This window comes from Gnatocerus cornutus, chromosome 2 (genome assembly GCF_029298725.1).
Source record: "Gnatocerus cornutus isolate USDA-ARS CGAHR chromosome 2, icGnaCorn1.1, whole genome shotgun sequence".
Classification (NCBI taxonomy): domain Eukaryota; kingdom Metazoa; phylum Arthropoda; class Insecta; order Coleoptera; family Tenebrionidae; genus Gnatocerus; species Gnatocerus cornutus.
Genome location: NC_142234.1, coordinates 10396270 through 10423737, shown reverse-complemented (window position 1 = coordinate 10423737; position 27468 = coordinate 10396270). Strand labels below are relative to the sequence as shown.

Sequence of the window (27468 nt, the reverse complement as noted above, 5' to 3'; positions counted from 1 at the left end):
GCCGCCGAGATGAGCCAGTGCGGCTCTGGAGATGACCGTCGGAGTTGACCAGCACATAAGTCTTCTGGCCGAATGCAACACTTGTAATTACTGATTCCCACACCACGATGCTCTAATCACGGCAATAATTACGACTTTTTGTTCGGTTTTGTAGCCATTTTTCTCCTGATTTCTCACGATTGATCTGGACACGAACCAGACGGGAAATTTCCGAGAAAATTTTAAAGCAATTAAAATTGCAAGACGCTGACGTTGCACCAACGGTTTTTTCTCTCAGAACATCTTTGTGCCTGTCTTCAATATTCCGACAATTTATGCATTCGTTCTTGTGAAATTCTTGCTTCTTTTTTGTGTTAACACTTCTTATGGTCTCCATGCGTGCATGTGTCAAGGTGCCGGCGAAAACTAACCGATTACTTTGTGCTTCTTGCGCTTTGTAAGCAGATCGACCGAGACCATCGAGTTTTATAGTAAAATTTTTAATATCGAAATTATTGGGTCTTTGAATAAATATTTCAACCATTATTTAAAAATAGTTAAAAGGGGTGAACTTTGATGCCGGGTATTTATTTTACTTGCTTTTATTTAAAACCTTTTAATTATTTTTCGAACTGTGTTTTATATTAATTAGGAATTCTCTTTTTCATTTGAAACTCTTTAATTTGATGTGGCTTATTGATTACAAATTTTTATTATCCCTATTCGGTCAGAATTACATTTTTAGATTAAATTAGAGCTTCTACTAAAAATGCGCTACCGGATTTAACTAAATAACCATAGACTTGGAGAGTTGAAATATTAGTTATTTATACTCTGATTCACAAAAAGTTTAGTTATTATTTATAGTTGTGTGGAGGTTTTTGGAACAAGGTCTTGTCGTATACGGGATAAATCTTTTGTTTAAAATATACCCGAAGACAAAAATTTGTACTTTGGAATTTGTCAAACTGATTTATTATTAATTTCAATTTTCATAATTTACTTTATTGAATTTTTGTTCACATCCGGATATTGTAAACACGTTTTAATCTATTTGCGAAAACGCTTCCATTCGTATCTTGCGAAGTTTATTTAAGAATATTTAATGGGTGATACTGTTAACGTGCGAGCGCCTCATTATTTAATTTCTCACGATTGACACGAAAAAAATAGCTAGATAAGATGCAATTTCTGTGAAATAGGTCCGTTCCGTGGAATCGTGCACATTTTCAAATCGTTATAAGATAAGAAGGACAATAAACAAGGCTGATGTTGATAGTGAATTTGTTGTTGCAGGGCGTCCGGGTGGCGAACATGTGATGCGCCGCGATGCCCACATTGTCCGCGGCGACTGAGCTGAGTCCCGGCGGCCGCAACCCGCGGCAAAAACAGCAGCAGCAGGAAGAAGCGTCGAGAATGAGCCCCGAACAAGAGGCGAGTCCTCCGCCAGCGGCACCGGGTGCTTCGCCGCCTCCACAGCCACCGACTCGCTTGCCGTCGCCCGCCATGTCTCATCAAGATACCTCCGATGTAGAACAGTTTTCCGGCAAAATCGTCTATAATCCAGACGGTTCGGCTTACATCATCGAGGACTCGGAGAGCGACGGGGAAAGTCACAACACCCCTGTTCCTGAAATCGTGCCGCCACTTCAAGCCGTCTATGTTTCACGTCTTTTGAGACAAGCGGCGAGACCAGCGGAGCTCCCCGCCGTCCACAGTTACCGCGTGGTGGCGCTACGTGACGCTCGGCCGCCAAGACCGACGTCGGTGCCTGTGAAACCCATTCTTATGTGTTTCGTCTGCAAGTTGAGTTTCGGCTTTGCGAGGTCTTTTGCCAATCACGCCCAAGCCGAACATGGAGTGACGTTGAAGGAGAATGAGAGGGAAGTGTTGGCGGCGGATTGTTCGGCCATTTTACAGTGTGTGGGGGCCGACAAGAGGCCGATGGTTTCGCTGTTGGAACCTCTGGCGCCACCACAAGAGAACCATCAGAGTCAAACGCCGACGATGATGTCGACGCAAAATAGGCAGGAAGGGCCGTCGCCGCATTCGGAAACTCCACCGACGACATCGCGTAATACCCCCGGAAAATCGCCATCGCCGCCCTTCGCACCACCACCGGCCTTCATGACCGGAACGACGATAGGTGTTTGTCCCGAACATCTTCAGGGGCGGCCTTCGGGGGTGGAATGTGCAAGGTGCGAGATGATACTCGCTTCAGGAAGACTGGGACCAGCTGGTTTAGCGAACGTCCACAGCAGGAATTCCTGCAAAACACTGAAATGCCCCAAATGCAACTGGCACTACAAATATCAAGAGACTCTCGAGATTCATATGAAAGAAAAACATCCGGAAGCTGAGACGAGTTGCATCTACTGCATAGCTGGGCAGCCGCACCCTCGATTAGCTAGAGGGGAGACGTATACGTGCGGTTACAAACCGTACAGATGCGAAGTTTGTAACTATTCGACCACGACCAAAGGCAACCTCAGCATACACATGCAATCGGACAAACACCTAAACAATATGCAAGAACTCCAAAACGGCGGTGCTCCTAATACAGAATCCCGTCAGTCGTCTCCCAAAGCCCCCCCATTGCATCATTCTCCCGTGAGCAGTGGTCACAAACCCAAACCAAGTTTTCGATGCGACGTCTGCAATTACGAAACCAACGTAGCCCGAAACTTGAGGATCCACATGACCTCAGAAAAACATACCCATAACATGCTGGTCCTCCAGCAGAACGTTAAACACATGCAGACGTTGTCGGCGCTCCATCACCAGCACCCGCCGCAACAACACATGGAAGGCCTCTACGGCATGTACCCAGGTCTTGGTGAAAAACCTGAGGCCGCTCTCGCAGACATGGCCTACAACCAAGCACTCCTTATCCAAATGATGACGGGGGGTCAACTCCCGGGGCCTGACATGTCCGCACATTCCGATCTCGGTCTCAACCCCGAGACTATGGAACCACCACCGGAGCCAGCCGATCCCGACCCCGAACGCACGTACCAATGTTGTGTGTGCAACGTCTTCACCAGCGACAGTCTCGAAGAACTCGGTCGACACTTGGGCCAAGATCGAACGCGACTTCGCGAACAAGAAATCCTCGCCGTCGTAGCCGGGCACTACGTCTGCAAACTGTGCACGTACAAAACAAACCTCAAAGCCAACTTCCAGTTGCACTGCAAGACTGACAAACATCTCCAGCGACTGCAGCACGTCAACCACGTAAAAGAAGGCGGACCTCGAAACGAGTGGAAGTTGAAGTACGCGTCAGCGCCGGGTGGTGTGCAAATCAGGTGCAACGCGTGCGATTACTACACTAATTCTGCCCACAAGCTGCAACTACATGCTGCCGCTGGACGTCACGACGCCGGCGTCGCTTTACTTAAGCACCTGGTGGAGCGGTGCGGCGCGTTACGACAAGACCAACAGAGAGTGTTCCATTGTTCCTTGTGCGGGTTCTCTGCGACCAACAGACTACCACTGTTGCAGCACGTGCGCTCGCTTAAACATCTCCACATGGAGCAGCTACATCAGCTGCAAAGGAGAGCAGAAGGAAAAGAGAATTCGCCAGAGATCGGGGAAGTGTTCCACGTCGTCCCGGGACCGATCGACCAACAAAACACACCCGGTAAGATACAAATTCTTATTCTATTAAACGTAATTAACTTTACTACTTCTATTGTTTCGATTTTTTTGTAAATACCTTGTTTACGGAAAGTTAAGTTTGTTGTTATTATGTTTGAGGTTTTGCTTCTTAATTGGGTTTCTCTAATCAGAAAAATCAATAATTTAATAGCTCATACCCACATCGACACGTGTTAGGTAGTTCTGTGTAAAAACAATTAATTAACTGCTGTTTTTGTTACCGCTTTTTAGGAAACTTTTTAGAATTAAAATTCCAGTTTTCTTTCGTTGGCAAAGACTTTACTTGAAAATCATAAGTTAACATCTTAATGTCTTCTATTCAACTCTGAGAAAAACTTGTATTGAAGTTGACCGGCAGACAATACGTGGAAAAAATTTGCGGAAACTGTTTCTGATGAATAAAGACCGTAAAGACAGAGAACTGCCATAAAGAAGAGCTGCACTGTTGTAACACATAATGGCTTCTGTTGTGGCGAAATACTGAACTTTAACAAGCGTTTACTATGAATATTATAATCACATTACACAAATATTGAGTTGTTTTGTGGGAGACTCAATTTTCTAATGTAGAACCTGAAGATATCTAGTGTCGATGTGCTGGAAAATTTATAGCACGTTGGAGCAATTCACATGTAGATTGTCATAGAATTATGTTACGAAACTTCCAAATTTAAATGCCGTGTTGGTGTCGTACGATAAATCTCACATTGTCTTATTTACAGAGTATTTACATAACTCGGACAGAGTGAATTTCTCAGGATTAAATTTAATAAGTGTCACTATCAGACCGCTTTCGCATAATTTTGAAATTTTTTATCCGACACCCATATTTTAATCCATTGTTATTATAATTCGGATAATTATTTCTATGGTGGAGTATTTTCATTTCTTATAATTAATGCGTAGACGAAGACTTCTTTTTTAACAGCACCACTCCGTAAATTATAAATACGTATAACAAATGATTTTGTTTGGACCGAGATATTTTAATTTTATCTACAAAAATTTTGGGTTACATTGAATAAAAGAGAAACAGGCCATATTTACACCCCAAAGCACCCCATTTCCGATTATTTGAAAGACTCTGCCTCAAACAAATAGTACAATAGATACTTTCAAGGTTAGAGTGAAGTTTACCTGAAAATTGAATGGGTTTTTGAAAGTGAGTCAAAAGAAGAATTTTTGTGGTGTGTTTTACAAGTTAAATGTTTATGGACGTAATTTATTAATACGTTATATTTTTTCGGTTTTTATTGATGGGTTGAATCAATTTTACCACACTTGAGTTAATCTGAAAACGTGTCATTAGAAGTGTACGAGTTGAGAGGTTTATTAGTTATCTACTTAAAAATTGTTTGTTGAGGAGTGTAGATAAAACTACCAACTTTTGATTTGTATGGAAATTGTAACGTTAGCTTTAGGGGGTTACAGGGTGCCCATCTGTCCTGTGAAAAGTGCATTTCGTGTAATGGCCCGAGAAAATTGCTATTAATAACATCTACTTTGCCGCTTATACCACATTTCACCAAATTCCAAATCAAATTACGTTACGATGTAATTTTCGGCGTGTAATTTGTGACTTTAACTGAATAGGATAATTTTAACGGAATTTTCGTGTAAATAATTGGACGTTTGTCGACGTCAGTCCTCGATCCGTCGCAACGTTGTATTTTTCAAACAATGCTTTTAACAGTTAGCCGCGTATCGTGATGAAATATCACATTGTATATTTAAGGATAAGTTTAATTATCCTTTTCGTGCATGTGTTTGGCACCCATGGCGTCACTTCAGGCCCCTCTAAAGCAGACCGTATGCCTGGTGTTGCCATAATTGTGGGGATTTTTTAATAAAATATATTCGTCCGCCTGTAATTAGGAATATTTTTGATCTGTTGTTTGTTGCGAGGCGGGGACGAGCCCCCAAGCCGACACACAATGGATTCTCTAAACCGATTGTTCTTATTGTCACTAGAGCCCCGTGTTTTAGTTACATCTTACACCGTTAATCCCTGTCATTACTGTAACACAATGCACGCCTAAATTCCACCTCTCGACGCTTTCTCCGAAACAAACATGGCTTCAGGACACGAGTTTTGTTGTCGGATCGTTTTGCGGACTCAATAATATTGTTTTGGACGTGGGGTCGACAAACAAAACCAAGTTTTAACATTACTTTTATTGAAAAGGTCCAGCTAATTTCGAAATTGCCCATCAAAATTTACCGGAGTTAGACTCACAATGTTGGAACTTTTGTCAATTATAAAAAATGATTTTCGGAAAAATTGTTTTAATTACTATAAAATTAATTGTCCATGATCTTTGTACAACACATTTACTTAAAATCAATTAAACTTTGATAGTTGTAGAACACAAACAAAGTTCAAAACTGGCATTCTAATTTAATTAATTTAATATTTATAGCTGGAATGTTATCTAATGCTCATAAAATAAAATGCCATGATTTTTAGATAAAAAATCTCAGAATTGAAATGAAATGAAAAAACCAAACGTGGTATGTATATTTGTTACATCATTATAATTAAAAATTTTGATACTAATGTTACCGGTTTTTTCGAAATTGTGTTAAAGATAAGTTCGACACTGTATCTATTTTGTACATATACTCTTATATTAAAAATGTATAGTACATATTAATGTCACAGTTATACACGTGCGAGTTTTCCAGTATCGACATAATAAGTAGGTACCAGTTAGAAAATTATGTTTTGCTTTAGTTAATTTTATGTTATAAAGGACGTTTATGTAAAATCGCAGAATGAAAATTCCCGCAAATATCGTCTAACATAAGAAAGCTTCAGCAAACAGTTTCGACCACCAACAGAAGTAATTTCAGAAGGCAGCTTTTATTATGACAGTGGAAGACAAATTGCGTAGTGAATATTCCAACATAATGTTGTCACCTGTTCCCTACCTCATAAGTCTTATATTGTTTTCTCGAAGAGTGGGCCATTTATAAGTATTTACATAACTGAAAGGGAATTAATTTTTCAAGATTAAGTATGTCCATTTGTCAATTTCGCCTCGATTTTTCCATATGTCGTACTTAACGTCGCCGCAACTCGGTTAATTATTTTCATGACGCATTGCACAATTCTTCCGCAGCAAAATCGTTAATTAAAATTTATTGCTTTTTGAAATCGATTGTCTTTGTGCGCTTAAGAATCGATGTTTTCCCAGAGCGTCGCGACAGCGTGAACTCTGAACTGAGCCAAGTGGAATCGAACCGCGGCGACCCCGTCAAAACAGAACCTCGCGAAGACAACGAAGAACCCACATCCGAATCATCCCCTCAACACGTGTGTCCGTACTGCGATTACAGTAGCGACTCGGAGATGCGGATCCAAGCTCACGTCCTCGCCCAACACGGCACTAGCGCTTCCACGGAACAACAATTCCAATGTCCTCTTTGTCAAGACTCTTTCAAAGACCGTTCCAGCCTCGAGAGGCACGTTATGCAGATACATTCGGTGAACAGCGAGGGGCTTCAACGCCTCTTGATGTTGGTGGATCAGAGTCACTGGCTTAATCAATCGCGAACGCCGACTCCGAATAATTCCGGTCCTCAGGTGGTTTCACCTACGTCGGTGTCTTCCAAAGACTCGAAGCAGGAGAAGGGTGAGGATGTCGAAATGATGTCGCCAAATACAGAAGACAGCGGCGAGTTTGAGGCAGAACGTTGCGGCACTTGCTTGAAGACGTTCAAGAACATCGACGAGCTGTGCTTCCATCAGAACGAGTCGGGACACCTAGAGATCAAACAAACGCCGAGTGGGCCGGGATATTTGTGCTGGAAAAAGGGGTGCAATCAGTTTTTTCCGACCGCGAACGCGCTGCAGATGCACTTTAAAGACGTGCACGCGAAGAACTCGATTACCAACATGTCGGTGTCGGAGAAGCACGTGTACAAGTATCGGTGTAATCAGTGCTCGTTGGCGTTTAAGACGTTGGAGAAGTTGCAGCTCCACTCGCAGTATCATTTGATTAGGGACGCAACCAAGTGCGTTCTTTGCGGAAGAAGTTTTAGGTCGCTGGTGGCGCTGCACAAACACGTGGAAAGCGTACATTCGGAATTGACTGAAGAAGAGTTGAGCGCGTACAAACAGAGTTTGATGAACAATCCGCTGCTATTGGCCGGGCTGCAGGGCCAAGTGTTGGATAGCTCTACCAACGACATCCTGAAGAAGGAGTCGTTGGCCGGGGACGAAGAGGCGGCGGATTGCGATGACAGTAAAGAATTGAATACGAGTCACGACGACAGCAATCAAAATGACGGAGAAAACTCAGACGATAGCATTATTTACAAAGATCAACAGTTCCTAGAAGACTACCTAAACAGTCAAGCGATCGCGGAGGATAGTTACAACGATCCAAATAGAAAATACAAATGTCACCGGTGTAAAGTGGCGTTCACGAGACAGAGCTATCTCACCGCCCACAATAAAACCCTTTTGCATCGAAAGGGAGAAAAGTTGAGTTATCCGATGGAAAAGTACCTGGACCCAAATAGGCCTTACAAATGCGACGTCTGTAAAGAGAGTTTTACGCAAAAAAATATATTACTAGTCCATTACAATTCGGTCAGTCACTTGCACAAGCTCAAGAGAGCGATGCAAGAACAACAAAATAATAACAATAATCCGGCAGTGTCGCCGGTCGTCGGTAGCCAAGCGCAGAATTTGACTTTGACCCCGAAGAGCACATCTAGCGAAGAAGACGACAAGAAACGATATCGTTGCAACATCTGCAAAGTGGCGTACACGCAAGGTAGCACTTTGGATATCCACATGCGAAGCGTGCTGCATCAAACTAGAACGACGAAATTGCAAGATTTAGCAATGTCCGGTCAAATAGATCTTTCGAAGCCGCTGATTGAGCAGCCCGATGCCTTGCAGTCTCCGAAACAAAGCAGCCCCGTCCCTGGTGGGGAGAAAACGTCTCCCACCCCTCCATCACCTGGCACAGGTAGCCAAGGGATGTTGAGCTGTCCCAAATGCGGTGCCCTTTTCGGTTCGCAAGATCAGTTGAGTGCACACCAGCAGCTGTATTGCATGTTCGCGGCGCCGATGGCCATCTTTCAATCGGCGCAAGAGCCGGGCCAGGCCAAGAGTCCGCCTCCTGGAGAACAAGACGACGCCGTCGTCCGACTGACCATGCCCAAGAAAACGGGCTCGCATATGTACAAACATTTATTGGAGAGCTTCGGCTTCGATTTGGTGATGCAATATAACGAGAGCCATCAGCGGCGCCAGCAGCGCCAAGAGGACAAGGCCCGGACGCCGCCCCCGGAGCAGCCCGAGTCCAAAGCAGAGGACGACGCAGAAAGCACCTTACCAGAAGTAAGTAGATCCACGTGCCAACATTGCAATAAAGAGTTCTCTAGCGTGTGGGTGTTAAAGTCACACTGTGAAGAAGTACACAAAGATTTAGTGCCACTAGAATTCTTAGAACACTATGCCCAACAGTTCAAGAACGAATACGAAAAGAAAACGGTGGTCGTGACGGCGGCGACGTCTTCCACGATAAACAGCCATCCTCGGGTAGCGACGCCCGGAGCGCCCACCACCACCACTTCGTCGAGTCCGGGCGCCGACGCCACTCCTGAAAAGGACGACGAGTCCAAAGACGCTTTACACGCCAAACTCAACCTTCAAACACCCCCGGAGGCGGCCTCTACGGCGCCGTCGACGCCGACATCGTCGACGACGCCAGCGAGCAGCACCGATTCGCTGCCGGCGAACATACAAGCAATGATAGCGCAGAGTATGCAAAATCCGATGGCTCTAGCGCAACAAATGACCGAAATGCAAGCAGCACTCAACGTTATGCAATTGCAACAACTTAATTTTAATCCTATGATGCAAATGATGGGCATGGGGCTGCCTCTAGGGCTGAACGCTTTGGCCGCAATGAATCTACAACCACCGTTGGTACCGCTGATGATGCCGCCACCACCCTACGATCCCATGTCACAGTTCGGACCCCAAGACCAGCAAGCGATGATGGCCAAACAGCAGGCGATGATGCAGCAACAAGCGGTGAGTTTTTCTTCAGTTTTACAATCATCCTATTTTCATTTATGTTCATTGTTGTACAGAACGTTCCAATTACCGTCTTGTAAAAATTGTAACGGCTGACGTTGCTAAAATTCCAAGCAATAAAGTACAGATTTTGTGACGGGTTTTTCCGCCGAGGGCATTTACCTAAAACTTTACCACCCGGCTATAATAATTGTAAAACTTGATCCTTCGAAGAATTTCTCTTTGTAAAAGTCCAGCCGACAGTATTTAAATCCATCATTTTGGCTCTCTTTACCTAGTTAACAGGATTATGTTTAACAACAAACGCTATGAACTGAATGTTTGCGGTCACCGAGTAGGTACAGGATTCAAATTGTTTGTTGCCAAGCCATTCTGATTAAATACTTAACACACTTTTCCCTAATTGTCTTGATGCAATTTTAATTTAATAAATTAATTAATGGGCGTACTTGTGAATGTACCTCCTAGGGATTCAGAAATGACAGTTACTTTTGATAAATTCTCATTAAGTGCAAATACGACTCACGCTGCGTTCGTTATTGCCTAAAATTATTATTAGGAAATATTATACACAAGTTGATCGGAAGTTCTTAATTAATTTCTAATTTCCTGTGACATTTTTATTAAGAAGATTAATACATCAAATTTATAATTTACGATTTCCTCACATTTTGTTTGCGATTGTATTTATTTTATGTTTCAAGTACTAAATAAAGTAAGTGTGTATTATCGAAAGTATAACTTTTTGGAGGATTTTTTTTATTGCAATTTGTTTTTAAGTTAATAATAATATATGTACTTAATAATATTCTTATTAGAAGTAAACCGAATACAAATAAATAAATTTGTACACGAATTCTAAAGCATACATTCAGGTAATATTTATAAAAAAAAATTTGAAGAGTTTTTACAATTGTTTTAATGAAATTCATGTAGCAAATCTGATGAATTATTATTAAATTTCTTGATGGTATTGACAAAAACGTCATAAAGATAATTCAAGTAGTCGATCGGTATACAATTCTAAAAAATATAATGAAACTAAATACCCATTAGTACCATTATCATTTTATTAAGGGGTATTAAGTGACGTTTTTCGCTCTTGTCCGTGTAATTATTTCGTTTTATTGCCCTATTTTATGTGTGTAGTCAGTTTATAGATGTCCATCACAGAGGTCATGAAAATTTTCTTTTAATACAGACATTCTTGTCAGATATTGGGACACGCTGTATTTTATATTGCCGCCTCGTATAATTTTCGTCGGTGGTGTAATTAAAAGTCTGAGGCGTTGTTAAAGATTTTGTATTTTGTCTTGACTAATTAAAGTAACCGGGCGTAGTTAAAAGTGATTATCGGCGTATAATTCTGTTAATGAGCGGTTGCAGCGTCCGCATTTTAGTATATTGGTAATTTTTCCTCGGTATTTTAAATTACACGCATAGTGGAGACTACAATAATTATAGATTTCGAGATCTGACAATTATTAGCGTCTGTTTCGATCCGACTGTTGATTATTTTAATTGCTGTTTGTACGATGTAGCCTTGCATTGTGATAATTATCGTAATTGATTTATTGCCAATTTGTTACAATTTATTAAGGCTGTGTGTATTTACGGATCGGGTATTGAGAACGTATAAATCTGTATAATATCGACAGTGGAATAATGCGAGGTTTATGCATTGTCGTTTTTCTCTCTGTTGCTCAGGCCGTTAACGCTGCTGCGAATCAGAAGCGCGCAAGAACGCGCATCACCGATGATCAGTTGAAAATTTTGCGTGCGCACTTCGACATAAACAACTCACCATCAGAAGAGCAGATCCATGAGATGGCATCGCAGAGCGGTCTTCCACCCAAAGTCATAAAGCATTGGTTCAGAAACACGCTGTTCAAAGAGAGACAACGAAACAAAGATAGTCCGTACAACTTCAACAATCCCCCTTCGACGACGCTCAATCTCGAAGAATATGAGAAGACTGGTGAGGCTAAAGTTATGCCGTTGAATAGCTCGGGTAGCAGTTCTGACGATATCAAACCAAAGAGCGATGCAACGCCGCCGACGCAACAAGAAATAAAAACAGAGATGAAAGAAGAACCGGAAGAATTGGCAGAAAAAAATTGCGAAATACCCGAAGAAAAGCCAAACATGTTTAACTTGCAACCGCCTCAAAGTCCAGCGACGTCGGTGGCGAGTTCCGAACTCAATTTGTCGCAAGTTTCCGCTCCTTCTACTCCAAATAATTTAACACTGACGTCGATTATTGCTTCGCAATTGGGTGATACTTTGACCACGAGTACTCCCACTCTTAACATGTCTTCGGCGACTACTCATCACGGCTTGTCCAGTCCCATGTTGCCGCCTCCTAAACTCAACCAACAAAATTTCCCGAATCCTAACAATCTCCAAGCGATGTTACCTTTGACTCCAAACCGATGTCTTAGTCCGAACCGAGATTATAGTTCGAGTCAAAGTTCGTGTGGTAGTACCGGAAAACGAGCGAATCGCACTAGATTCACGGATTATCAAATCAAAGTTCTGCAAGAGTTCTTCGAAAATAACGCCTATCCTAAAGACGACGATCTCGAATATTTGTCAAAATTACTGAATCTCAGCCCGAGAGTGATCGTTGTATGGTTTCAGAATGCTAGACAGAAAGCTCGAAAAGTTTATGAGAATCAACCCGCGGTAGAACCAGCGCCTGGTATCAGCGACGAAAGTGGCGCCAACAGATTTCAAAGAACGCCAGGGCTCAACTATCAATGCAAAAAATGCTTGTTAGTGTTCCAGAGGTATTACGAGCTGATCCGACATCAGAAAACGCATTGTTTCAAAGAGGAAGACGCCAAAAGATCGGCGCAAGCACAAGCAGCGGCTGCACAGATTGCTGCCGTGTTGAGCTCGGAAGATTCCAACTCGAGTACAACGGTTGAGCAATCCCAACAGCAACAACAGCAGCAAAACAGTATCCAGCACAGTCCTCAATTACAAAACACAACTCAAAGTCCAGTTCAACCCAATCCTCCGACCACACCAACTCCAACGAGTGGAAATTTTCCTTCTTCTCCCTCCTCCGGTGATAATAAAGACGGCACGTTTCAGTGCGACAAGTGCAATCTAGTTTTTCCGAGGTTCGACTTGTGGAGGGAGCATCAACTAGTTCACATTATGAACCCGAATTTATTTCCCACATATCCCCCAGACTCCCCTTTTGGAATCTTGCAACAACACGCGCAACTTCAACAACTCAACGCCAATTTGGGGGACATGAAGACTTCCGGACAAAACATCCAACATCCTCTGATGAACATGTTGAATAACGTGGCGGGACAAAAGAGAAAATTGGAAGAGTTCGATGTTGAAAGTGACACTTCTGATCAGCCCAAAGATAAGAGGTTAAGAACAACGATTTTGCCGGAACAGCTGGATTACTTGTACCAAAAGTACCAGATCGAAAGCAATCCTTCGAGAAAAATGTTGGAGAACATTGCGCGAGAAGTTGGCTTAAAAAAAAGAGTGGTACAAGTGTGGTTTCAGAACACGAGGGCAAGAGAGCGCAAAGGGCAGTTTCGCGCCCATGCACAAGTAATCAATAAGAGGTGTCCTTTTTGTCCTGCTCTGTTCAAAGTAAAATCTGCGTTAGAGTCGCACTTGACGACGAAACACGCCGCGAGGGGCGAAGTTAACATCGACGCCCTTCCCGACGAAGAAGTCAGTTTAGAATCTTCACCTAGTCTCAGTTCTGGGGGAGACAACAAGTTTCAACAGAATCCTAACATGATGCCACCTCTTTTCCCCACTCTTCACCCAGATATGGAAAACTCTATAAAAAAGTACTACGAAGAGAGCATGAAGAGATACATCAGCGAGTTGCAAGCGCACGCTTCCTCGTCCAACGGCGATAAAAGTGAAATAAAATCCGGGAAAGAAGAAGGGGAAATCCCTTTAGACCTGTCGAAACCCGTCGACTTGTCTCGTCCCATGAAAGTGTCGATGGATCACGAGAGAAATATGTGTGATCCTGGCCCTCTTACCGACTTGAGCGAACGATCTCTTTGCGATGAAAGAAGCGATTCCATGTCCGAAACGACGGAAATTTTCGACGACGAAAGTAACCCAACTTCACCTGCAAGTAGCACCCAAAGTAACACCCAAAGACTATCCAACACGGGCAGTTCTAGCGGAACTAAGCGCTTTCGCACCCAAATGTCCTCCATCCAAGTTAAAGTTATGAAATCCCTCTTCGGCGACTACAAAACCCCAACGATGGCCGAATGCGAGATGTTAGGTCGTGAAATCGGCCTTCCAAAACGCGTGGTTCAAGTGTGGTTTCAAAACGCCCGCGCTAAAGAAAAGAAGAGCAAAATCGCTCTTCAGAAAGTGTTAGGGGCTCCAGAGTCAGACACGCCTGTACTGCCGGAAGATTGCAAGTACTGCAACTTCAAATATTCGCACAAATACTCCATCCAAGATCACATCTTCACCAAAAGTCATATCGCCAACGTAAGGCTTCACTTGGAGAATACGAGTAAAGACAGCGACGGCGGCGGTGGCGAATTCACGGTACCACCATTACCTGGCGCCTCCGCCGGGGTCAGTGCCGACTCCACGACGAATCCTCCGCAGAACCTCAACAACAACACCCATCTTCAGCTGCTGCAGATGGCTGGAATGCAGGTGGCGCCTCCCGCCATCAAGGGCGAACAGGAAGAGAACAACGAGACGCTGTTTCAGCAGTTGTACGCGTTGGGCAACAACGCCAACTATGGGGTCCAGAACCAGTACATGCACCATTCGATGTTCGGCGGAAATGGTGAGTACTCGTTGTAGTCTTGTGGTGGAGGTTTTCACTTATTTCGCTTGCATGCATGAAATCGGACGTTCATTGCAATCACTGTTTGTTTTGACAATCAACAATTCAATTAGATAACAGGAGCTAAAGAGAAAACACAATAACGCTCATAAAACATGCAACATTTGTGACATTTATTATTTATTTGTTGAGTAGTACAAGTAACGAGGTGTGTTTTTACATAAGTAGATGTCGGTTTGTGTACTTTTTCTATTATGTCACTTAACGAAAAAGGGGCGCCACCGGAGGTTATGACGTCAAGTTTGAAGGATCTTGCTTTCAGTGCCTTCGACGTCTTAATTAGTACGGGAATTTTTTTATTGAGTTTCAACATTTTTCTAATATCATTTTTTATTCACGCTGATTTATTTCATTTCATTTCTGATTTATGGCGGTGATGGAATCTCAGATTCTTGAATACATAATGCTCGAGAATTTAATTATAGTTTCTGATACGGGTAAGGACGTGACTACTTGACTGAGCAATGAAATATTTAAATGTGAAAATCTATACCCTCCAATCAAAAGGATCTTTTGCCCGGTTTTTAGCACAATTAATCATATGGTCCGACCGTATTTTTCGTTTAATAAAAAAGTTATTGGAGCCAAAGTTCTTGTACATTATTGAATTGGTGCTTTTTCGGGCGTATGAATTGTTCCGTCTCGGAAATGAGAAATATGGATAAATATTTCACATCCCCCTTGTGTTTCTCATATGAATTCGTAATGCGGCCAGTGTAGACCCCGTACGCGCCCCATCAATAATATATGACGCACGTCTGGACGCCGCGGTGGTATCTCTAAGATAAGCCCATCGCCCATCTTTTATCCCTAAACAAAACAACGTCAAAAATGGCTTCTTCAAAGCTTCCAAATGAATCGTGGATTTTTTTCCGCGATCGCTAATTGCCCGGAACGCCCGGAGTAAGAGCGCCGGACGAAAAGAGACGTGCAGATTATGGGCGGAGTTTCAAGAATCTCATTCTACTTTTACAATAAGACAAACAAGTAGATCCGTTTCTATAGCTACCACATTACGCTCCTCCATTGGCCGGATTCTTGTCTTAAGTCTCGGTGCACCGGTCGATTAAAGTCCTGTTCATGCCAGCAGTGCGAGTATCATTTTCATTAGGCAAACAGGGCCGGATCAGGTAAACCGGCTTTGTTTGAGGCTGCCAGGTGCAAGGACTTACGCCAACACCCATATTTCACGGGCCCTTTTTACCTGGATCTATTCATATCTTTCCGAAACTCTGTAGTCACATTGTTTTTACATCAAACCACATTTTAAAACGACCGGACTAAAAATAAACAGCAACCCTTTTCACGCTGCGAGAACTAGATTTCGAACCCTCTGCTGACACCTTTTCATGAAACAAATTTATTGCATGCGCTCTCATTTATACAGACACAAAAAGAAATGTTTCTGTTATAAAAATATCGGAACGGCAACTGCTTATTTACTCTTCAATTACACATTACCTATGTCTGCTGCACTGAAAAATGGATGCACGATGATCAATACGCTTCAACCATCGAAATTATCGAGCCTGAATCACGGGACTTACATAATACTTTTCTTATCAAACTGTTTTCTAACATGTACTTCAGACAATAATTTTCAGCATCTGTGATTTTATTGCCGTCAAAAATTTCACGCATAATAGAAATTCGTGAATTATAAGATCGTAAGTTCCGCCGAGTTTCGCAATTCTAAGAACTCGAGATTAATATTTCGTTTCTTTTTTATGATATGAAATTAAATTTTACGATTTTTTGGGTGAGGTTGTCATATTGTTGGTATTCTAATGGAATTTTTAATTACTGAATAGCTCAGATTCTCTCAGAGATGGAATTTTATGTGTTCATCCGTCAGGGGTTTTTTTATTGACTGTAAATTATTATTATTTTTGAAATGGAGTGGAAAATAGTCTAGACACTGAAATTTCAAAATTAGGTGGAATATCCGATCAGCTTGAAATTTTAAAATCAAATTCCAATGGTGTTCTTCTCAACAAGGATTAGCTTTCGCAGGTAGAATGTGAAACTTTTGTCCTTTGTCGTAAAAATCCATTCCCGGGCTTAATTTTTGTCCGCTTATAAATCAAATACTGTGAGCCACCGGCGAGAATGCTCAATCACAAACCACCCCAGGGCCCAGAAACTTACAAGAACAAATTTCATTAATTTTTCAAGAAAAAATGAAGGAAGGTATAAAACTTAAATATACTTTTTAAGACAAATCGATGGTAATACAATATTTTCTAAAAGTTTTTAAGAGGAGTTTTATACAATTAGTTTTTATAATCAGTGTTCTGGAAATGTACTTTACCAAAGTGCTCGTTTTCTCTAAAGAGCACTTTGGTTTTAAGTAGTTCCTGCATAAATTCAATATAGGAGATAGCCTGGTTGTTTTGAACAATAACGTCGATCTTTTCGTTCGGTTAAATTTAAATATGATATCCACTTGTTTGGAACTTTTTCCGGTTCAAAAATTTCTCTCACCTCTGAATCCATCACAATTAAAGCGTTCTCGGTCTTTCTCCTCTTCGTGATTTATAAAACCAATTTATTGTTATTTATCGCATAAAAAGCGCCGGGAATCTGGGTTTCGAGTGGGTTGACCTGGATCGAAAGTTTGCAGAAAAATTTCTTCCGTCGATCAGAAACAATTCGAAGCGCGTGGGCGTCGTCCTTCTCACTCGTTTCGTCTCTTTTTTATTTAAACAAATCGAAATGAATAGTTGTAATATAGTTGCGTTCTTCAGCCATTAACCGGTATTAAAGCGACGACTTTAGAGTTATTATTATTTATATTAACATCTCGAGTAACGCGTTGGTTTTAAGTATTATAAGTTTTTACGGTCGGACTCCCATTTCGAACACCTGCGAGACGTTAAACGACCTGAAGAAGACACCAAAGACTTGTTTGGACCGCACCGGCCGAGATCCTCGGTAAATAACTATACTATAATTTATAGTCCGGTTTGAGTTTAATTCACGCCGTCGTCCTCTTCTAGCGCGACCAGATGGTCTAACTTCGTCCCGTTCTAGGCCCTCGGGTCGTAAATTATCGGCTGATCCGCGGATAGGGAGACTATTGGCAGGATTTCGTACAAACAGCTGGCACACACGACCGTAATTCCCGAGGAAAATGCCCCAGAAAGTAGAAAACGATTGGAAAAGCGGTGCGCCACAAGGACCTCCTCCGGGCCCCATCCTGTTTTTGCATCTTTGGCACCCACAAACATTGTTCATTTTTTGTCTCTTTGTGAGCGTGCCCTTAGCCGCGACAAAACGATGACTCGAGTCCTCGTTCTGGTTCCGTCGATTTGAATATTTAAATGTGTCAGCGTCGGCCTTTTGTCTGCTTCCAACTATAAGCAAATGAATAACCTTAGAATTGCTAATTATCCAAGATGGCCGTCGCAAATGTCAAAAGATGGTCGTGGAAAAAATGCGCTCGTTAATTTCGGCAGTTTTGAGTTTCATCTTGAAACAAAAGGGACTCATTTTGGACAACTGGGATCAATATTTTCTTCCGCTGAGACGTTATTGATGGCTGACAGTTTGCATCAAGATAGACGTCTACTGTTGACGACTTTAAATCTTTGGGTTTTGGCAGGGAGGGTTTTTTTGGGCGGCGGCCAGTGGCGGAGCCGCATAATTTTCGCATTCCAAGTTTTTGCGCGGGCGGAGAAAATGGCCACTGCTGCAACAAACTTATCATTCAAAAGTGTGAGCAGAACTGGATGATGGTTGCAAGCTTCAAGAACCATTCAGAATTAATTATTGCACTTTAGATCTGTAAAATTTCTTCTTATATCTACCACAATTTTGTTTGCCACTTCTTTATCGAGATTTCTTCTAAATTCATCACAGTTTCTGTAGCCTCTCCAATTCCAAGAAGTCTTCATTTTATCGTTAATCTGGAAACTGTGTCGATGTTCAATAAATTCTCTGTCAATTTTTTGTGATTCGAGGTTTTGCACTCCTAAGGAATCTCGCTGAAATGTTATTAGCGCACATCCGCAAAGAATTCACTTTCTCCCGACCTTGAGCCGAGAGATGCTGTTCCCGTACTTGAATTTTTGAAAAATGTCCTTTTCGGTGCTTAAGCGGTTCCATATTTGGTAGTAATTGTCGCAACAAAGGCAACAGCCCGACCTTGGGCCACGTTTCGATTGTTATTCGGTGTTGTTTACAAATGTTTTAATTAGAAACACTTGACGACAATAGTTACGTCAAAATCGGCGTTGAAAAAGCACCGTCCTCGTCCGAACTTTCAATTAATTTTCGACTTTGTTTTTCGGTAGTGTCCGAGATGTGTAGAATTTTCCTGTTGGCGACTCACAGTCCGTGAAGGTTACGGCAGAATATTCAAATCCAGCGTTGATGAGGTTTTAATAGCGCCCAAGGTCCCCGCAACAATTAACTAATCAAGCAGGATTATGTAATTAAATTCATTCTTGATATTTAAACCCGACAATTAATTCCTGAGAGGTCGCAGCAATTAAACGCAATCGCTGCGAACGTAGGCGTTGGCGTCCGGAGTGGATTGTTGCTAAATAAGTAATCAGCGAGGGGGTGGATGGAGACGGCGTCCGGGGTTGGTTTGTATGGCGCAGGCCTTAATCGACGCCGCCTCCGATGTACACGTAGAACATCCGCCAATTAGCCGTCGTGGGGGCAGACTGGATTGGAGCAGCGACTATGTATGCCCGGAAAAAGGATAATTAGGAACCACCTCGAATCGTCGGCTCCGGGCGCTCCGGGCGCTCCGGGCAACGCCTGCAGGATATTCGTTATTTACGAGCGGTTTCGCGTGTCCCTCGTCGTGCATCACGTCGCGGTAAATGATATGAATTGTTAATGGACTGGACGACGAGCGCTGCAATCGCCAGGATGGACAGAATCCTTCACACAAGGGAAAACAGGAAGGACGGGACGTGGAATAAAGGAGGGCGCCAATCGATGCACGACCGCAACTTAAGATTCGTCGCTTTACAACCGCGGTTTTATAATACACTGCGCGTCAAAATTATCGTATTATCAAAGCGTTTGAAACCAAGTTGAAAAGAGAATTTATTTATTTGAAACTCTAACTATAAAATGAGTGCCGTTTCAATTTTGAATTAGTCATTTTCGAGGCTATATTATAGATGGCATCATTTATCAGTAGTGGAAGTTTGACCCTATCATAAAGCTCCGTTTCTTCGTCAAGTTTCCGTCGTAATGGAGCATGAACTTAATATCCTCCAAGATCCAAATCGCTGAAGAACTGCCTCTGAGTAATCTGAATAAACCGATAAATTGCGGAGGGTTGGTCCTTGCGCAAATAGCCAATATCGGCTCACATATGAAGTATTTAAATTCGAGTGTGCCGACTTCGCATACCCTAAAGCCATCGACGCCCCAAGAGATAGAACGCGAATTTAAAATATTCCAATTTGCTCGGACGCAGATAAGTTAGCATGCAGTCGATCGCTTCTAGCATCGACCGGATTCGTCCCGGACTCCGACTCCGGCACATCTGGCCGACTATATTACGACTGCCACCCCTGTTTAAGTATCGCCATTTCTTTAAATCGCTTAAATTGTCTCTAAAATAAATCGAATCCACCCACGTCTGCTCTCGAGAAATGGCTAGACGTCAGTCCCTGGAGTCCCAAAAAAATCCCTTTAATTATAATCGGGGATCGTTGTTCGGCTAAATGGTGTCGTCAGCGCTGGATAACGACTCCCGTATGATCGAAGGCCCATATAACAAGTCATAATTCTGTTTGGGTATGCTTGATGGTGATTCCGGGGATATTTGGCATTCTTCGACCGTTGCTGGAGTTTATTGCTGTCGAGAATGCGCGTTACATTACTTGCCGGACATGCTATAATCCGGAGACTTTTTCTGATGACGAGCTTTTTCGGTGCTCCGGAATCGACGCAAAAAAATTACACATTTTTGTCCGGAAAACTCCGGGGAGGCGCGCTCGCACAGGTGGTTTACTAAAAAAGACCGTAAACATTATTTTACAGGGAAAAATTGAAAAACTTGTTCTCACACCACAGATAAATAAAAAATTTGTATTGTTGCCAATGGTAAAAAATTTAAAACATTGAAATTAATTAACAAATCAATACTAAAGGCTCTCCACCAGTAAGCAATTTTTGTGTGAAATTGCTTTAAATTTTCTGTTTAGATTTCAAAATCGAAAATCCGAAATTGGTTGGATTTTCGCTTTTTTGAAGATAAAACGAATAGGACTTTGCAGAATGCTACTCCATCTTCAAAGTATCAATGAAAGAAGGTACCTATATTTGAATTTTTACATTTTGAATATCAAAGTTGGTCTTTTTATGTGTAAATTTTGTTCGCAATTGACGATTCTAGTTGGATTTAAGATGTTGAAATGACAGGTTCAATAAAGGCCCAAATGAAAGAGCTTCCTTCCTTCAGTCAAAACACGCCTCTGAAACACGTGTACGATATTATAATCCTCTCAATAAAGCTCGTTTTATGCAAAAATATGCAGATTTCAAACCGTGGCGTTACCTGTGCTCGTGGCAACATTGTCCCCATTTCCACCCCATTTTTAATCGTCTCCACCCTTCGCGAAAATGAAACTCTCTGTCAATTCCAGGATGCAGAAGATCCCGACGAAATTAAAACGCGAATCTGGGCTTATTTGAAATTCCGCGGTGTTTGCGCTCTATATAACTCCGTCGGAATTCTAACGTGATGCTCGGTAATCTAAGCACAGTCACCCTTAGGGCGTCCATGGAAAATGCTCGAAAACGAAAAAAATACAATCTCCCTATGAAGCCAAGCATGTAATGAATTTCAGCTTCTTTTTATCCGGTGCGGATAACCCGTCTTCGGAGGCGCGTTCCGCTCTGGTGCCACCCTGATCCATTGACATATGAGAAGCTGTTGGGGGTGGAACGACGTTGAAATTTTAATATTCTCAATGTTCAGCGTTTTCAATTAGACGGCGGCGGCAGTGGCGAGCAGACAGACGATGTTTTTTTAATACGGTAGCCAAATTGTTAAGACAGAATTTCCGCTTTGATGCTGATTAAATCATTCGGTTAGTTAGGCAGGGCCACGAGGAGCCGTGGGCATGTCGATGTTATTGGAGATATTGATTGATTAACACAACGGAGGCGGCGGGGATGGGGCGGTATTCAGCGAAAAATTAGTACGCGCTCGGGAAGAGAAATCGACCAAAAGCAACATTGTAATCGAAACTTTTCACAACAAGATTTTTTCTGAATTGTTTTCGCAATTTCAATTAAAAATGATGAAACATGCTAAAAATTGCTGGACTAAAACTGGACAAGCAACCGTTTCTGGGTTAGTCAACTGGAAAGTTATGTGGATCCTGTCTTAAGTTTGGAAGTCTAATCAAATTATCTGTTCATCTGATGTTGTAGTCTCTTTAATAAGGTGGTTGACTGATCATCGACAGCCCGGATTTTTACAGCAGCTAAACTTTACATAATTAGAAACGGTGTCAAGAAATACCTGCCAGATTATTACCAGTTTTATTAACCTCCTTGCTGCTTTTTTTACGCGCCGGAGAAGTGCAAGATTGAAATGTTTGATTATTTGAGACATAAGTTTTGAAAACAGAAAAGCTCCTAACGAACTTATTTCAAAATTTTAAAACGTGTTTGCAAAGAGTTTTCGCAGGTGTCGCATAATTTTGAGCATTCGTGTCCGTAATTAGGCGCTTGTAAAGTGGCCCTCAATAAACCGTGTTCTGGTCAAAAATATCAAAGGCACCGCCTGAAAAATTTCGTTATTTTTGTATCCAAGACGCAGAGGATTTGTCCCAACTAGACAAACAATGGCAATAAACCATTGTTATTCGTTCGCTCCAACGGTAAATGTTTCAAGCAGATTTGGGGTGTACAGCAGTAAAACTCACCCCATCTGGGTAAAACCCGACCCCGTTGATTATTGACAATTTTAAAATTAATGTCGTCGATAAATCTCGTTTTAAAAAAACCTTGTGATATAGTTTTTCTTCCCACAATATCCGAAACGGGAGCATTTGGGAGGGTGACACGAGGGGACGCTTTTCGCCGTTTTAATACCAAATAAACTACGCTTCTACACCATTAATCATTTAGCGCACAATGCGTAGTTAGGGGATTTTGCATGAAAAGTATTTTTTCGCACAAAGAATCCCAGATGAATCTAATGGACAAAAGCTTCGTCGCAGCGATCGACCCGATTGATGAATCGCATATACACGTCATAATTTCTGTTACATGCACAGAGTCGCATTCCTCCATCTCTACCTGAGCACCCACAATGCGACCGGCAACAAAAGCCACGAAAATCCCTCTTTTGTCCACTTACCTGGCCAACGGAATTCAATATCGACCGAAGAGACGAAGAGAATCTATTAAAAAATCGACGGCACTACTCACAAAACTGTGTTCTTTCATTGAGCGGGTGGACCACCGGTTAGAAGTGCACGTGTGCTTTATTTTATGCTAATCGACGCGACTAGAACAATTTTGGCGGAGTTTTATGGAAATATACAGTACTCGAGGGACGCATCGTTGCAGAAATTACCAAAGAATTGCACGTGGACAAAAACTCTCCGAAATGTTTTTATGTTAATGAAGTCTCTTGGGATGACTTATCAATAATTTTACACGGAATGCTTCGAATGCCGATTCTATCGGGAAATGCTAATCCGTCGCTTATCGGGCCCCGATCGGAATTGATTCCTTAAACGAATCGAAATGTTTGTTAGAGAGTGCTAGCGGCCATTAGCTGTAAAAATGCAAAATGCCGTATAATTACCAGAGTCGTGCTAGAAGACCAACTCTGGCGATACGCTTCATTAATTGACGTTTTCAGATCAGATAATAACAGCTGAAATTACAACACATTTTCATATTTCACGCTTTATTTACAGGAAGTAAAGTCACAAATGTCACAATCGAGCAAAAATTATCACAATTATAACAGACACACACACTTTGTTAGCGCAGACGAGGCCTCCTCATTTGAATATAAAGAAATGCAGTCCATTCTGTTTAAAATGTAAAATCTCCAGGGCCACAAAAAGCGCAGCGAGCTCGGGAGAATTGAAAAGGATTTAATGTGAAAAGTTGAAATTTATGGCTACAGAACAATGATACCAGTTTTTATGGATTTAAATTATTGGTTAAGTTTGGTCATTTGAGGCGTCTCTTGTTAACTATTTTATACGGCAGGGCTGAACGAATAGCACCTTGCGACGATTTTCGCTCCGGGATTGATCATTTCTTAGGCTCCGGAAGGATTCTGGGTGTAAAATAGGTTATTTAAAAAGTTGACCTCCTGAAAAACACTTTAGCTATTCATGCAAATAGAAAATTGAATAGATTTTGTTGATTGTCGGATTGGCAATGAACGGCACACATGCTTGTCTAATGTTGTCCTTTTTTTCTGGATTTGAATTTAAGATATTGTTAAGGAAGTTATTGTCGCGTTGAAAGAACCTTTTTTGCTCCATCCTGAAATAATTCAGCTTCTTGCAACGTGTCCCATTCACGCCCTCGTCGATTTCTTCTTCTACCTGAGCCGGCGTTACAAATTAGCCGGGTGGAAGAAAACACCCTAAACAAATACGGCACATCCGGAGCACCCCACCCCTCGCACCGGTCCTGAATTTCAATGGGTCCTTTGATAAATCGTTATCATCGCGAATACACACATCTAACAAAAATTGTTTTATCCCGTCGGTGGCGTGGCTGCCGAGATTTATGATAATCGAAGAAATCGGGTTTGTAATGGCGTGAGATGTTCGTAGACAATAGACAATAAAAAATAAATTATAACCGAACCTTTGAGAGTACCTTACGTTTATTTAATACCGGCTAATCATGCAACATTTAAATATAAAATGCCCCGTACGCGATGGTACGTGTTTTAAATAAACCACCCCCTAAGCTACCCCAATACCTGATTGAGTGCAGCCCTCTTATCGGCGAGGGAGAAAAACGCGCATTTTTGTCATGCCATGCCGCCACGCTTCACCTTTTTAAGCATGTTGGTTGTTGTCTTTTTCTTTTTCTTCTTTCAATTTTCGCCATACAAGTAGTATGAGGTTATAACGACCCTGACGTGCTTAAAACGAATTCATACTATTTCAATGTACTTTTTTTGTTTTCTTATTGTTGTTTTTTTCAACATTTCAGCGTACGATGCATCTCAATGCGACTATGGACCGATACTGGCCTCAATGGCAAAGGTCAGTAGTGAACTTTCTTACAACTTTAAGCACGCAGGGTCACGCTTGTTATAAATATCCAAATCACGACTTTTATTCAACTAGTGCAAATATTCACAATTTTCCAAAATATTTATAACAAGTTTTCACCCGAAGCATCCATTCTTGCACGACGCATGTAGGTTTTATTGTTACTGTGAAACAAAAAGGCTTCAAGATGTCATGAAATCACCTTTAAATAAATATATACAATTTATTACATAATAAAAGTTTCTATTGCATTGTTGTGTTGAAGTGAAATACGACGTTATAGGACTGTCGACAACATCAGGCTGCAAAGGGAAAATCAAAAAGTTTTGCCAACGATACCAACTTTCAGTTTCTTTGCAATTTCAAGATTTCATGAGATCTTTTGGCTTTTACATGAATATTCAAAATGCTATAAAAATAACAGTTTATTCGAGTTGTGATTGGAAAAACATTTTTTATTTATTTTTACACTTGACATGCCTCTTTTAGAACAGAAGAGCATGCACTTTTTTTGATAATCCATAGTATACAGATTTTAATTAGCCTTTATTTAAGTTAAAAAATTGAAATATGATGTAGTTTCAATAATAATTTTTTGTCATTGTATTTGTTCTTGACCCTTTCAACTTTATTTATAGCTCTGATAGATACGTTTCACGTATTGATATTTTAATTAAAAATGATTATTGCTTATGCTCTGGCTGACTAATCTAGGCTCGGCTACTACTGACACTATGGATTATATATTGACTATCTCTCAACTTTCTTGCTTGCTTAATTAATTGTGCACAACTCTGTTCTTATTATTTATTAGCATTTTAGTATTCACAATTGAATATCATGATTTGTGAGTGAGAATTAAAGCAATTTCACTCAGATAATTAGCCAACAATGTAAAGTGACTCAAAAAAATCAAAGCTTCGCTTGTGCTCTGAGATGCTCTCGGAGCGGAACCACCAATTTTCCGTTTCCTGCAGTCCGTCGACGCGCAGTCTGATTAATAATCTGGGCAAGCCAACAAGTTTATCAGCGAAACCTGATTAGGTCGTATTTAAAATCCATAAAGTCCTAACGGCCCCCATTAAAAATGCTCCACACGTTCCGAAATAAATAAAGAACGCCATTAGAATCGTATACAGGAGATAACATACTTGTCAATACATTAAACCGAACATTTAACATAGCAGCACTGTTGTCTTTTGACCATCGCTGGTTGTTGTCAACACCTCGAAGACTTCTCTGACCGTTTGGAATTGAGGCAAGCCCAATGTAACGTAGTCTTGTATAAATTTGTATCACAGTTGTGTCTTAGATTGAGTCTGATTAAAATGTAGTTAAGACTCGGCCCACTCAATCACAACAACATTTATTTTCAAGCGAGGCTTCGGATCAATGACTGTACAGAACTGTACTCGCATAAATTGTAGCCTAATTTCTTCGGAACCTGGAACAGGAGAGCTTTCAAGCAATTGGTGAAAAAATATCGAACGAGCATTAAAACGTCGATGTTTAGTTTTGAGTTTGTTTTATTATTATTACCTCCGGATTATTCCGGAATAAATTAGTTATCGATTTGGTTCCGGATTTTTTTATGGGGTCCATAAACAATAGTGAGCATCGTCGAAATTGCGTTCGAGCCACTTTTTAATTATATCGCGGTTTTGATTAAAAAATCCCGGAGTCACATAAAAAATAAATTGCCTATTTAATTGCATCCGAACACGTCGAGTTCACCCCTCGAGCGATTGAGATCGTTGCGAAGAAGCATTTGGTCGGCTGTAAAGCGAGGGCGAGGGTTTCTTAAAATTTACTTTTTCGCTCCGCGAGTTATAATAGCGAAGGGAGGGTTGCCTTGGGGTGAGATATGGATTTTTGCTTCCGACGGCGCAGTTTTTCTGAATTATAAAATATCTTCGTTCGTTGGATCGTTATTGAAAATACTCGAGGATTTTTCTTCAATTTTTGAGCGGCAGGAAGACGCCGAAAACCGAGCGGATGTGACGGAGGGACTAATTATAGTGTGAACCGCTCTTAACAAATTGTAATTAGTACCTTAATAGGGATACAGTAGTTAAACTAATTACGTAAACAATTTACACTAGTAATTGTGACGAGCGGAGGCGTTCTGATCTGTCACGCGTTATATAAACAAAGCATGGTTCACGCGTCAATATTAATTGTGAACGGGGCCTAAGACATTCGGAATTGAACCGATGACAGTGACAGATAACCAATTTAGAAAGATTACACTGCACAAATGTTTGTGTTGTCGATCGAATTGCTTTCCTTTAAGATGATTATGCTCTGGGAATAAAAAATGAAAACTCGAGGGGGGTGCGACGTCCTTCAACGGACCGCTTTCAATTAAATGTCGACAACAATCTTCAAATTACCGCTCAATAACGACCACTTTTTAACATCTCTTCAAAATATTTGGATTTTGCGAGCGAAATTCAGAAGCAGAAATTGCATTTTTCGGGTGGCATCTAAAGTTATAGAAACCCCCCGACTGAATTATTTTAGACGCGGAGACCTTTAAACGATGTTGAAGGCCAGTTGCCATATCTATGTGCATCAGGAAACAAAAATAGGAAATTGAACATTACACAAAATTTCGTCTCGCTGTTCTGAATTGACAAATGAAGGCTAATTGTGAAAAAAAC

The 27468-nt window shown here is 41.5% G+C and overlaps 1 protein-coding gene across 6 annotated transcripts in view; it reads left to right on the top strand.

Annotated features, from left to right (window-relative positions):
- zfh2 (Zn finger homeodomain 2) overlaps positions 1-27468 on the top strand; it is a 66581-nt gene that overhangs the window by 35586 nt on the left and 3527 nt on the right. For 4 of the 6 annotated variants that reach the window (XM_088031220.1, XM_088031218.1, XM_088031219.1 and 1 more), the window contains exons 2-4: positions 1276-3619; positions 6834-9691; positions 11402-14504. In XM_088031220.1, the coding sequence (XP_087887346.1) occupies positions 1309-3619; positions 6834-9691; positions 11402-14504 (8272 nt within the window). In that variant the 5' untranslated portion in view covers positions 1276-1308. Of the gene's footprint in view, positions 1-1275; positions 3620-6833; positions 9692-11401; positions 14505-24743; positions 24797-27468 lie in introns of all 6 variants that reach the window. The other 2 variants (XM_088031221.1, XM_088031223.1) reach the window with 2 other exon arrangements.